This window comes from Penicillium verhagenii, assembly GCF_028828195.1.
Source record: "Penicillium verhagenii strain IBT 33310 chromosome Unknown utg000009l_segment0_segment0, whole genome shotgun sequence".
Lineage (NCBI taxonomy): Eukaryota > Fungi > Ascomycota > Eurotiomycetes > Eurotiales > Aspergillaceae > Penicillium > Penicillium verhagenii.
The window spans coordinates 2,197,132-2,209,502 of record NW_026643173.1 but is presented as its reverse complement, the minus strand read 5'-3'; the positions used below and the strand labels follow the sequence as shown (position 1 = coordinate 2,209,502).

Genomic DNA, 12,371 nt, shown 5'->3' with positions numbered 1-12,371 from the left:
GAAGTAAGCTGAAAGGAGGGAACACGTTTCTGAAGAAGACATTTCTGAAACGTGATGATAGACCAATCCGTCGAATTCAAGGTGGTGTAAGTAGTGGTAGCGGTGCATCATGATACTGACTAAAAGAGGTCCCAAGGAATCAATCATTGTAACTACCCACATATCTAATGATTGAAGGCTGCCAGACCTGAATGCATAGAGCATGCATAGCGATGACGAGTAGAGTCTGTAATTCATATGACTGGAAATATTTGAACTTGGCGTGTGGGCACTTGCAATAAATGCTTGGGACCTCTGTAGGTACCTGAAGTCTAAGTTTTATAACCATCAAGGATATGTAAATCCGTAGCATTCTGCTAATATGTACACATTTGGTTGGTTCTACGGAGAATATGTTAGTTAAAAGGTTCACATAGGCCAAAGAAGCTATAGGTGTTGAATCATACTAACAAAGATTTGGTTGGATGGATGAGGTGAGTATGCCTGGAACTTGGAAGATATAGAAATATGGAACAAATTATCTTCTGAATCTCTGATTAAACCTGGCCCGTGCCCAGGAGTCCAGGAGTCCAGGAGTCCAGCACGCTAACTTACTAACTGTCTAGCTCGAGTGCTTAATTGGACCTCTAGGGCGGTGAGACTTGGGCGGTCACACATGCCCCGGCTTTATCCATGCCTTAACTAACAGCACAGGCTCACAGCTCTAGACAACAAAATGCCCTCCATGGCGCCCGCCCTGCCAGAACCACATGTGCTGAACCAGGTCAGTGTCCCGAAAAAACAAAAGCCTTTTTGTTGACATTCTGATTAAGACAAGATCGACATAGATTATCATCTCACCCTCCGACACCGATTACCTGGATCAGTTGATACCTTCAATCCGCGAGTACAGTGTGGGGAATCGAACCCCGCAGTTACTCCAATCCCTATCCAAATTTGCAAGTGATAAAGAAGCAGAGATTGAGAGGATCTGCAACACAAATCATCAGGAGTTTGTCTCATCGGTCAACTCGTTACTTCGAATTCGGGAAGGCACGGTCTCCTTAACAGCAGAGATCCTTGACCTTAATCAATCAATCCAGACAAGCACGGAGCGACTGGCCGAACAGAAAAAAGCTTTGGTAGAATCACGGGGTCATCGTCAGAATATCGATGAAACTTCGAGGGCGATTCAAGATTGCCTGGAGGTGCTTCGACTTGCGAACCAAGTCCATGACCTATTGGCAAAGAAGAACCATTATGCAGCCTTGCGCGCCCTGGAAGAGCTTCAGAATGTTCATCTCAAAGGTGTGACTCAATACAAGATTGCTGTCATGATTCAACGCTCGGTGCCGGCCACCCAGCGTGCGATCGCCGAGGCGGTCATGTCGGATTTGAACACCTGGCTGTATCGTATCCGCGAGATGTCACAATACCTGGGAGAGATCGCGCTCTTTCACACCGATCAGCGTAAATCAAGACTCAAACAGAGAGCGGAGAAGGTTCCGTACCTTGAGCACTTCAATTTGAACTCTGCCATCGAACTGGTAGCCGACGAGGACGAGGAATATGACCTACTTGAGAATGAAGATTTGCAGGTGGAGTTCACTCCATTATTTGAGTGTTTGCATATCCACCAATCCTTGGGCCAAATAGACAAGTTTCGAATCGAATATGCCAACACTCGTCGCCGCCAAAAGGATCTTTTAACGCCACCTTCCATCACTCTCATAGACGAGGATGGGGCTAGTCTTCACAATCTTCTTGAAGAAATGGCCGGCTTTGCAATTGTTGAACGAGCCACGATAAAAAGAGTGCCTGATTTGAGATCGTCTGTTGATGTATGCTCCGTTGCCCTTATCTTGATTTAATTCGTGTGACATGAATCAACTAACCTATATTGGGAGATAGATCGATGAGCTCTGGGACTCAATGTGCCAGGCGGCTGTAGGCGTGATATCCAAGGCCCTTCCTGAAGTGGACAACGCCGAAAACATTCTCAAAATCAAGAACTTGATTGCTTTGTTCATGCAGACCATGAATGTTGGTCCCTCTTTTCTACTGCCAAATGATTGTTATATGAATTTCAATGCTGATTTTCTACGTAGACTTGGAATTTTCCTGTCCGCGTCTTTGATGACTTCCTCTTGAAGCTTTTCGAGAAATATGCGGAGCTCTTGAAGAGGAGATTTAGCGATGATTTCCAAGAAGTATGGCTACCCTCGATTCTTCCCCTGGGCCTATTGCTACAGCACAGGGGCCACATGTTAACATGTATAGATTGTATCAACGGATGACTACATGCCGATGCCTATCCAAACTCTAGAAGAATACGACAAGGTGCTCAATGTGAGCTGGTATAGTCCAGAAAAGCCTCGTGAGGAGCAGGTGTATGTGCATTACTTCTACTCTCTGCTCGATCCCTCTCGACTGATGATATGTGCAGATTTCCCTGTATTCTCCCATTCTCGAGGATGTATCCACTGTGCTGCATCGACATACGAAACTTCTTGAACCAATTTTACTTCTTCGCAAATGATGATTTTTCACACCCGAATGTCATTGATGAGACGTTAAAGGATGTGAGTGAACTCCGTCAGCAATTTGGTCTTGGTCACAGTCAAAGCTAAATTGAGAACAGGCGCTGGACGACCTCCTTTCGCGCAAGGTGTGCGATACCCTAGTTGAACGTCTTTCCTCACAGTACCTAGGACAGATTGTTCAAATTCTTATCAACTTGGAGCACTTCGAGTCAGCCTGTCATGAGCTCGAGTTGCTTCTCGCAGCCGCAAGATCTCAGAACTCGACGGGTACATCCATTACTCTACGAGCAACGGAAAAGTTCCGGAGTAATAAAAAATCAGCGGAGAAGCGCATTTTTGAAGTTGTCAACTCCAAAATTGACGATCTTATCGAAACAGCAGAATATGAATGGATGTCTCCGACTGCCCCAAGTGAACCTAGTAACTACATGCAGACACTGACTCGGTTCCTCTCTAACATCATGAATTCCACCCTACTTGGGCTCCCAACCGAGATTAAAGAACTCATTTACTTTGACGCTCTCAGTCATGCAGCAAACATGATTCTGGTATGTGTCTTAGGGCGTTTCCTCCCTCCAATCCGTTCCATCGATCGAGCTGACGAGTTACAAAAGGCGCAACCGCTGGCACCGGAGGTCAGGACCATCAACCCCAATGGTGTAATGGCGCTGGCAAAGGATGTAGAGTACTTGGCTCAGTTTGTGGACAGTCTCAATGTTCCCATTCTGCGTGAGAACCTCGACGAACTCCAGCAGACCGTGCAGTTGATGCAAGCAGATAATGCGGATGAATTTTATGATATCTCAACCCGAAATAAGAAGTATGGACGAGTCGATGCTATGCAGGGGCCTGTTTTGCTAGAGAAGTATGTTCCCTACAAGAGTTGACTGTGATGGCGCATCTGCTAACACCATTTAGGCTCACGAGGACGGTCCAGGCCCCTAGCAAGGTGGACAAATTCGCGACGCTTTCTTCTCGTTTCAAAAAGAATTAGGACTCATTTACTATGATTTCATCTGTTTCATTGTGAGCCGACTTCGGTTTTTTTTTTTTTTTTTTTTTTTTTCTCTAATCCAGGGCAAGGTAGGGAGCCCTTTCGACCGACCGGCCTTGACAATGGTCAGATATTCGGAATAATAATTGAAGATTACATTGCGTAGCGTCCTTGTGTCACAGTCGCATCATTACAACAAAGATATTATTCAAGGTGACCCTAGTGACTACTAGTATCAGGTTTGAACGTTCTGTGGAAATCAACATCGAATTACCCCAAACAAAAACAGTATAAATATTGTAACTGTATACCAATATGAAGCTACATGTAGTCAACAGGTAATTATTGGTTGTACAATGCTAAAATATTACCTAGGTAAACATTTGAAGGCACTATATCAGGATTTTTCTCTCCTTGCTTTTTTCTTCTTCTTTTCCTTGTCTGTTTACCAGTGTTGACTTCATTCCCTTCTAGTATCGACGCGGCTCTAGTTTTGCATATAAAATAGATTGAATTGAGGTTGTAACGAAAATTCAGACAGAGACAAGCCTTAGGCCCCAAGATTCGCCAGGAAACACGCGCAGACCCTTGATAAAAACATATAAAGAAATAAAATAAAGTGTGGTTTTCCTCGCGAAAGTTCAACTCACTATGCTGGTTAGTTCCGAGGGAAACATGAGATGGGGCTAATGACACATACCTGCTGAGGGGGAAGATGGGGGTATGGGGCATACATTCCCTCGAACATTTGGGGTTGAGGCTGGCCATATGCTGCAGTGGGGTCTGATTGAACTGGTCCTGGGTACATGGCGGGTTGCGGGCGGTATTCCTGCTCTTGAGGCATGCCGTGTTGCAGGGAGCCATAGTCTGCGGGGCCCATGTGTGTCGGAACACCATGCTGGGATGGTGGCAGCTGACCCGGAGCAACAGAGGGCCCTGGAGCACCTGCCTGGCTTGATCGCTTGGCATGTGAGGCTGCTTCTTCCCGAGGAACAATGTCAATCAGAAAATCAAACATATCAGACTTGGAAAGAGCGGCGGCAATATCCGAGCGCTGTAAAGTACGGCGCTTGTTGTCTTCGGCATGGATCCATGCACGCATGGTCAGCTCCGTGATGAAGATATCACACCCCTTGGCAAATAAGATTGGAGCCTCGGCGGAGATCATCTTGACTTCCGGATCGGCTTTCATCACCTTCTTGATGCGAGCAAGCGGCAACTGATGAATTTTGTAATCGTGGTTTTCGCCCTCCAAATGGTTGATAACATGCTGCCAGTAGGTCGTCAGGATATCCCGGGCGGTCCCTTGCAGGCCTTGGTTCACCTACTTGGGTGTAAGCTGGGGAAACATCGTTCACTGCAGGGAGCTTACATTGGCCCAAGTTCCTGTGTACAGCTCGGCAAGCGGTGCATAGCCTTGCGCAGATAGCTGATCGAATTCGGGATTAATTAGCGGCCACTCCGAAACATCTCACATGGTCATTCAAGGTTCGGTTTAGACTGTGAAGCATACCTGTGCGCTGGCACCTGTGGGAGAGAAAGAAAGAAAGAAAGTTAGCTTATATTCACGCGACAGCTTATATTCACGCGACAAGTTGCAAGAGCGACGTCTCAATTTGCGCGCCTGCCAGAGACAAAGCGCGATCGTCTAAGCGTGCTAGAAAACCATAACCCAAATCAACTAGGAATACCAAGACAGGATTTATTTACCATAGTGACCACCATTTCTGGTATCATAAACGGGTGTTTGCTGTTGTCCCTGCTGCTGCTGTCTGCCCTGCTGCTGGCTGGTGCCCTGGGGAGCTGGATCCATGGTGAGTCGCGTTTCGCGCCCGACGAAGTTGCGATGAAATAGGAGATGGATCCAAGAATATGGAGACTGTCGCAGAGCACGACAAAAAGTGTGGAAGAAGCAACAGAAGTAGCACGTTTGATTGGACGAGAAAAGTAAGGCGCTGAGAAATCTTGGGATGGGGGAAGGAAGCGCGTGTGCCAAGTCAAGTGGTGTGCTCTTAGCTGTCTGACGTTTCCGGGTATCCCAACCCCCGCTCCTGAATACTTGGATCGTACTACTAAGTGTCTGATATTATGATTTATATAGAGAGAGCCAGGGCTTATTTTACATTTATCTCGAATAGTATGTTCAACGGAATTCTCTACATAATTTTTTTTTACACATTTTATTAGAAATAAATATATCTCGTATATAACATGGCCCGCATTTACGGTGGCATCAACATTGAAAGTATCGCTACTTATTTTTACTGGTCAATTACTTGCAATTTTAGGTACCCAGTACTTTATTATCTGGTCTATGATATATCACGTGAGTGCTACCCGGAGCTTGCTGGGAATACTTTGTTCCGTTCCGAGAAAAGCAGCAACAGGAAAAAAAAAACTTATAAAATCCACTTTTCCCTCAGCTCCTCTACAATCTTCAATACCTCCCACCACCTTTACTCATACTGGTAGGGATGACTTCTACCCATGTGGAGGTCAATGTTCAACCTCAAGAAGAGGTAGACTTGACCGATGATCAAGTTCAACAGCTACTGCTTGAAGCAGAAAGCCGCCTCCGTGGCTCTGACCTTCAACTCGTTCAAGACTCTGACATTGCGTCTATAAGGTATGTTGTCTCTCTATTCCTTCCCACCAAACTATGCAGAGTGACCCGAACTCATGGGACTGACTCTGTTTACGATAGTATCCCTAAACTGACACCAGGCACCACGTTGGAGCCTTATGTTCGTCAGAGTCATGACTTTGCAACTGCCGATACGGCTCAGCTGGTTGATCAGAAACAAAAAAAGTTGTCTAATTCTCTACACTTGATTCAGCAAGCCAAGAAGTCTACTAAAGTGAGTATCTCTTCTCTTCTCCCGTTCTTCCCCGTCGACCCCACGACCTTTTCTTTCTGCTATGAGGAAAATTATCCCAACGCATCAGCGCTTGATGTAGCGTAACCAGCCCGTCTTGGGCTGTGCTGCACCAGTGAGAGCTTCATTTTCATAGTTACTCTGAGCAACCACCGCAAATCATCTGTGATTCCAAAAACATATAGTTAAGGACTTGAGCTAATGGTTCACCTTTCTAGGACAAGGCCACTGCTGGACCCCAGTGGTTCGACCTCCCCAAGACGGAATTGACCACTGAACTCAAAAGAGATCTGCAGTTGCTACGAATGCGCTCTGTACTGGATTCCAAGAGGCACTACAAGAAGGAGAATGGCAAGGCAAAGCTTCCTGAATTTTCCCAGGTCGGAACCATCATCGAAGGTCCTACCGAATTCTTCAGCGGCCGCATCGCCAAGAAAGACCGCAAGAAGACTTTTGTTGCAGAGGCCATGGCCCTGGAGCGTCAAACAAGACGCTTTGAGTCCAAGTATCGTGACATTCAAAGCACCAAGCAAAGTGGGAAAAAGGCTTTCTACAACAACCTGAAAGCAAAACGAAACCGGAACAACAAGTGATTATGATGCATTGGCCCAAAGGACAGTGAAATGTCCAACAATCATCAGACCACTAAACTTGCCAGTCATCACCTGGCTTGTAGGCCCCTTGGCGCAGATTTACATTGAAATCTATCTGTATATCTGCTGCTATCTTCTACGGCTGGCCAAACACTCGCACGAGAGTTCGCGTCACCAGTTGCTGTCACCCATTTAGCTGCTGGTCTCCAGAGTGGGGTATACAAGATGACTTCTTACCTGCATATCCAAAGCCGCTTGGCGGCCAGCCTCCAGGACCTCCTCATGGGTTGCCTTGCCCTTCTCCAGAATGGCATTGAGCTCGCTGGTATCTTTGCCTTCCAACAATTCTTCGTCTCCCCGGGGAACAGGAGCCAATACCGCATTGTTTGTAACTAGCGTGAATGCGAGCACACGGAGGCCGCAATGCCTTGCCACCACGATTTCTGGCACGGTAGACATGCCCACCACGTCGGCACCCAGCATTCGAAGCATGCGGCTCTCGGCCCTTGTTTCGTAACTACAGAAAGTTAGAAATCGTGGGGCGAGAAGGAGATTCTTTTCATACTCACGTTGGCCCCCCCACAAAAGCGTACACTCCCTCGTGTAATCTCCTGACGTTTGACGAAGGAATAATTTCTTTCCACACTTGATGGACATGGCGACGCAGGTCCAGGTCATATGCATCCGACAACGGTGGAAAGCGAACACCGAATTCCTCAATGTTGGCGCCTCTGAGAGGATGCAATCCAGCGAGGCCTGCTAGGAAGATATGCTGCACAGAATGTTAATAAGAACTTGTCCCTTATGTGGGCAAAGATGGACTTGCATCATTTAGTAGCATAACATCTCCCACGCTGTAATCTTGATTGAGGCCTCCGGCCGCATTGGTCACTTTTCCCTTCAACATTAGTATCTTACAGAGACAGTGTTAATTGTTGATTCATTCGCGCGACTCACGCACAACCGTGTTCACTCCTAAGAGCTTGAACACTCGGATCGGAAACGTCACTTGATCCATCGAATTCCCTTCGTAATAACTGATGTGATACATATGCCCATGAGCCATCGACCGTCGAAAATTGCGGGGAGAAGAGGTTTCACATTCAATCTGAGGGTGAACTCACTGGGCACGGCCAACCATGAATACTGCGGGAATCTTCTGATCCAAGAGCCCGAAAACCAGCTTGCCCGCATGTCCCGCAACTTCAAGTGCTGTCAGCCCCTGGTCATTCATTCGTTTTCAATGTCTCATGGGATTTTACCAGTTGGACGGGGGAAATGAGGAATCGAGGCGTAGTCGTATTCCACGCGAGGTTCTGCTTGGATGGTGTCCGCCAGACCACTCAACCCGGAGCCACAAACGACTGCAACCTTTGGTCTTTGCAGGCCCTCGGGCAGTCGTCTATTCAGGAATTCCACCGTCTCATGGACCTGTTCAAGGATGGATAGGTTGGATTCAGTCATGATTGGGAGTCTGAATGATTATTACTCTAGTATGTACTAGATATAAAATAGAGAGGGGGGAAGATAAGCGAAGAAAAAGTCCAAGCGGAAGGGTGGATCTCCGTTCTGGGTTTGTCTTCTGAGATGTACAGTCATGTACTATGTACTATATGGCATAGTACAAGCATTGGGCACCGTGGATATGCGTAGGATTTGGATAGAAAGAGCTTGAAATTGATACTAAGGACTGGTATATGCTCACATGAGTATTTAGGAGGAGAATACCATAGTCAATACTCAAGAAGAATACTATTCCTTTATTCAGTACCTACTAGTAGGATGGTTGCGTACGTACTGCTAGTACATACTCGGGGGAGATTACAACCCCAGTACCTTGGGAGATTACAAACCCCAATGTCAGTAGTACTTGCGATATGTATTGCACTGAGGCTCTGGAATTAGAATTGTAATTTAGCAATTTAAGAGCGAAAAAATATAAAAAGAAAAATATAAAAAGAACAGTGGATTGTCTGGGGTAAATCCTAGGGAATTGAAACCAAATATTGTAACATTAAAAACAAAGATACCACTCAATATACACAGGTTAATCTCAGATCACCAACCATTCCATATAGATCTATTCCAATAGAAAAAAAAAAAAAAAGCTTCCCCAAGTGAAATCCCTTGGATCAAGTAACTTGCCTCAGCCATGGATGCTGTTGATCTGGTTCACCAAACATTGGAATGGTCTGGGGGAAGCAAAGGCGGTCAAGGCGCGCATCTCCAACCACGAAAAAAATGAAACCCGTTGTCTCTCCATAAAGGAAAACGTCAATTGACACAATGTTTACAAGCACAACACGCTCCCTACTGGGAGCTGGAAAGCATATTCGGGTATGTTATATCAGAATGATCTATATTTTGTCTTTCCCTTGCGCTGACCAAGTCGGTGGGTTCCCAAACCATAGGTACCCGTGCCCGTTCGCTCGCTATCAACCCCGAGTCAACCTGCTACACCCACTACGGCCCCAGCCTTGGAGACGACACCGAAGACAGCACCCCAGCCTGTCGCAACCCCGGCTCTTGAATCAGTGTAAGACTCCAGCAAACCGAACAGAATGACCCCGCGTCACGCAGACGGATTGATTGGTTTTCAAAAATCTAGATCGACACCAACCCCAGAGCAGCCCTCCGAGCCACGTGTGAAAGAATGGTCAGTCCTATCCCGATGCCAACCAGATAACCACACCCGGAGAGATCAAGGGGTTGTATGTTTATTTTGCTACATGCTTACTGGCGATTTAGGTCTGAGCGACTGGGAGCCCTGGGCAAGGGCACCAGGCTGCCACGAAGCGTGCAAGCGATTTATATGCGACCTCTTCGGAGAAAGGCGGAATATGGCCTTCCTGTCTGTGATCTCCAGCTTCGTTCCTACAGCGTTGAGAATGTGGAATTCTTTGCCGACTTTGCAATCCGTGCTGCCTATTACCTCAATCTCCCCGTCTCCGGTCCCGTCCCTCTCCCACGCATCGTCGAACGCTGGACCGTCCCACGAAGCAACTTCGTTCATAAGAAGAGCCAGGAGAACTTTGAGCGCATTACCCTCCGCCGGTTGATTCAGATCAAGGATGGAAACCCAAAGGCAGTGCAAGCTTGGCTTGCTTTCTTGCGGAAACACGCATTCTATGGTGTTGGCATGAAAGCCAACGTTTGGGAGCATGACAGCCTTGGTACGATTGCCCAGTCTCATTTATTGCTAGCTCAAAGCACTAACTTTTTTTTTTTCAGATGTTGGTAAATCGATGGACGAATCTCTTCCGGAGATTGAAAAGACCCTGGGCTCGCACCTCGCCCAATTCGGTCAGCGTAAGGATAATTCCGTGAAAGGCTCCATCTTCGACACTTTGGACAATGACCGATTTGCCGAGCGTAAAAGCCTATAGAGGAAAGGTGGTCCCAGTGTTTGACTAGTACCTGTGCTTTGCATTTTTCTTTTTGGAGACACACCTTGGCGTCCTGTAGTTTTATCATATATTGTTTATCTCTTGGTAGGGACTCTTCAAGCCCCTATCCCCATGTATTGTATACTTTCCTCCACCATATCCAACCTTCCGAAGCCAAGAACTCAAGAACCCAAGAACCCGGGAGATCTATCTCTCATCAATCATGACAAGATTCCGAATCTTAGTATGCTGTACCAAAGATTCCCCGAGAGGGCCCTTCCTTACCGAGTCAAATGAGAAATTGCCCTAAACTTAGCTTCATGGACTAGATGTTGGCCTTAAGAGGACATGATACATCATCGCTTTGGCCATTGAACATCACGTGATATCCTAGGATGTTTTTGCGCCGAGACGCGGAAAAGCAGAGTCTCCTCCCCCGAGATTGGTGACAAACAACCTTGTGGTATACTTGATACAAGATGTCTACCTCATTCTGTCAATATAGGGGTACCGCAGTAAGATCAGTGGGGGGAAAGCTGCCCTACCGGGCCCGTCTGCGGCAAACTTTCCAGTGGCATCGATCAATCAGCTCGACCTCGGCCAATGCGACCACCACTCCGGAGCCCGTTATTTTTTCAGGCATCCAGCCGACAGGAATTCCCCATCTAGGCAACTATTTGGGTGCTCTTCACCAGTGGGTGAAACTACAGAATAATGCGAAACCAGGGGCCAAGCTGTTGTTTTCCATTGTTGATTTGCATGCATTGACCGTGCCGCAAGACGCAGCTCAATTGAGGAAATGGAGGCGCGAGGCATTTGCAACTTTGATTGCGGTGGGGTTGGATCCCAAGCGTTGTACAATCTTCTATCAATCAGCTGTAAGGCACCTAATGAATGAGATCTGAAGGTCAACGAGAGGCTAATCAAACCCTGGGGGGTTACCAGGTGCCGGCTCATGCGGAATTGATGTGGATTCTCAGCACCGTAGCTTCTATGGGATATCTCTCAAGAATGACCCAGTGGAAGGTAAGACTTGACCTGGCTTGTACCCTACTAGTCCTATTGTTTCAACGGCTAATATGCTCCTAGAGCAAGCTTCAATTACCGGAGGATGTTACCCTAGAAGATTCAGAAGCCCGTGCCCAGCTGCGTCTGGGTCTCTTCTCATATCCCGTGCTCCAAGCTGCCGATATCCTTGTCCACAGGTCAACTTTGATTCCCTGCCTTTCTGGTCCCTGGTTGCAAAACTAACAATCCACTAGGGCCACTCATGTACCAGTTGGTGAAGATCAAAGACAGCATCTTGAGTTCTCCCGGTATACAGCTAATAGTTTCAACCATCTCTACCGGCCAATCTTCCCGATCCCAGAAGCTTTGATCTGTAATGTCCACCTTCTCTTCTACCCCCGCTCTCCCACCTTGTCTTTTGTTCCGCAGCTAACCCAGCCTCAGCCCCCGCCAAGCGGGTGATGTCACTTAAGGAGCCCACTGCCAAGATGTCCAAATCCCACGCAGACGAGCGGTCTCGTATTCTATTGACCGACTCCCCATCGGAGATTCACAAGAAAGTCAAGGTTGCTTTGACGGATTCGGAGCCAATGGTGACTTATGATCCCGCTCGCCGACCCGGGGTGTCCAACTTGATTGAGATCCTTAGCCATTTGGAAGAAGTTCCTTGCGCGACCCTCGCTGCCGAGTACCAATCTGCTAGCCTTCGTACGTTGAAAGAGCACGTCGCAAAACGAATTGCGTACCATCTTCAGGAAGTTCGAGAACGGTACGTTGAGATCATGGCAGATCAAAGCGGGTACCTGGACATGGTTGCCCAAGAGGGGGCGGAGGCGGCTCAAGCCAATGCGAGCCAGACCATGCGACAGGTCCGGGATGTCATGGGTCTGTGAGTGTAAAAAAAAAAAAAAAAAAAAAAAAGGGGGAAAAAAAAAGGAAAAGAAATACGAGATCAGCTAATGATCTTTTGTATATATTTTTCCCCATGTATT

The 12,371-nt window shown here is 47.1% G+C and overlaps 6 protein-coding genes across 6 annotated transcripts; 4 read left to right on the top strand and 2 right to left on the bottom strand.

The window, feature by feature from the left end:
* Window positions 1–715: 715 nt before the first annotated feature.
* On the top strand, window positions 716–3,516 carry N7466_009881 (Rab GTPase-binding exocyst subunit SEC15; the record flags this gene model as incomplete). Its single annotated transcript, XM_057169270.1, has 8 exons — window positions 716–763; window positions 828–1,820; window positions 1,891–2,022; window positions 2,088–2,189; window positions 2,260–2,369; window positions 2,426–2,561; window positions 2,621–3,387; window positions 3,441–3,516. 8 exons carry the CDS (start codon window positions 716–718, stop codon window positions 3,514–3,516), a joined length of 2,364 nt encoding a protein of 787 aa, XP_057017976.1.
* A 646-nt stretch (window positions 3,517–4,162) lies between these two features.
* Window positions 4,163–5,329, bottom strand: hapE (CCAAT-binding factor complex subunit HapE; the record flags this gene model as incomplete). Its single annotated transcript, XM_057169269.1, has 4 exons — window positions 4,163–4,165; window positions 4,217–4,840; window positions 4,889–4,986; window positions 5,227–5,329. 4 exons carry the CDS (start codon window positions 5,327–5,329, stop codon window positions 4,163–4,165), a joined length of 828 nt encoding a protein of 275 aa, XP_057017975.1.
* Window positions 5,330–5,990: 661 nt separating this feature from the next.
* N7466_009879 (Fcf2 domain-containing protein) lies at window positions 5,991–6,985 on the top strand (the record flags this gene model as incomplete). The annotated part of the gene is made up of 3 exons (XM_057169268.1): window positions 5,991–6,142; window positions 6,182–6,374; window positions 6,611–6,985. The coding sequence occupies 3 exons, from the start codon at window positions 5,991–5,993 to the stop codon at window positions 6,983–6,985; spliced, it is 720 nt and encodes a 239-aa protein (XP_057017974.1).
* Window positions 6,986–7,121: 136 nt separating this feature from the next.
* On the bottom strand, window positions 7,122–8,449 carry N7466_009878 (purine-nucleoside phosphorylase; the record flags this gene model as incomplete). Its single annotated transcript, XM_057169267.1, has 6 exons — window positions 7,122–7,166; window positions 7,223–7,502; window positions 7,555–7,757; window positions 7,947–8,022; window positions 8,110–8,188; window positions 8,248–8,449. The coding sequence occupies 6 exons, from the start codon at window positions 8,447–8,449 to the stop codon at window positions 7,122–7,124; spliced, it is 885 nt and encodes a 294-aa protein (XP_057017973.1).
* An 822-nt stretch (window positions 8,450–9,271) lies between these two features.
* N7466_009877 (mitochondrial 37S ribosomal protein uS10m) lies at window positions 9,272–10,371 on the top strand (the record flags this gene model as incomplete). Its single annotated transcript, XM_057169266.1, has 5 exons — window positions 9,272–9,322; window positions 9,397–9,521; window positions 9,594–9,641; window positions 9,734–10,158; window positions 10,217–10,371. 5 exons carry the CDS (start codon window positions 9,272–9,274, stop codon window positions 10,369–10,371), a joined length of 804 nt encoding a protein of 267 aa, XP_057017972.1.
* A 1,011-nt stretch (window positions 10,372–11,382) lies between these two features.
* On the top strand, window positions 11,383–12,272 carry N7466_009876 (tryptophan--tRNA ligase MSW1; the record flags this gene model as incomplete). The annotated part of the gene is made up of 4 exons (XM_057169265.1): window positions 11,383–11,397; window positions 11,461–11,576; window positions 11,634–11,752; window positions 11,824–12,272. 4 exons carry the CDS (start codon window positions 11,383–11,385, stop codon window positions 12,270–12,272), a joined length of 699 nt encoding a protein of 232 aa, XP_057017971.1.
* Between the last annotated feature and the right edge of the window lie 99 nt (window positions 12,273–12,371).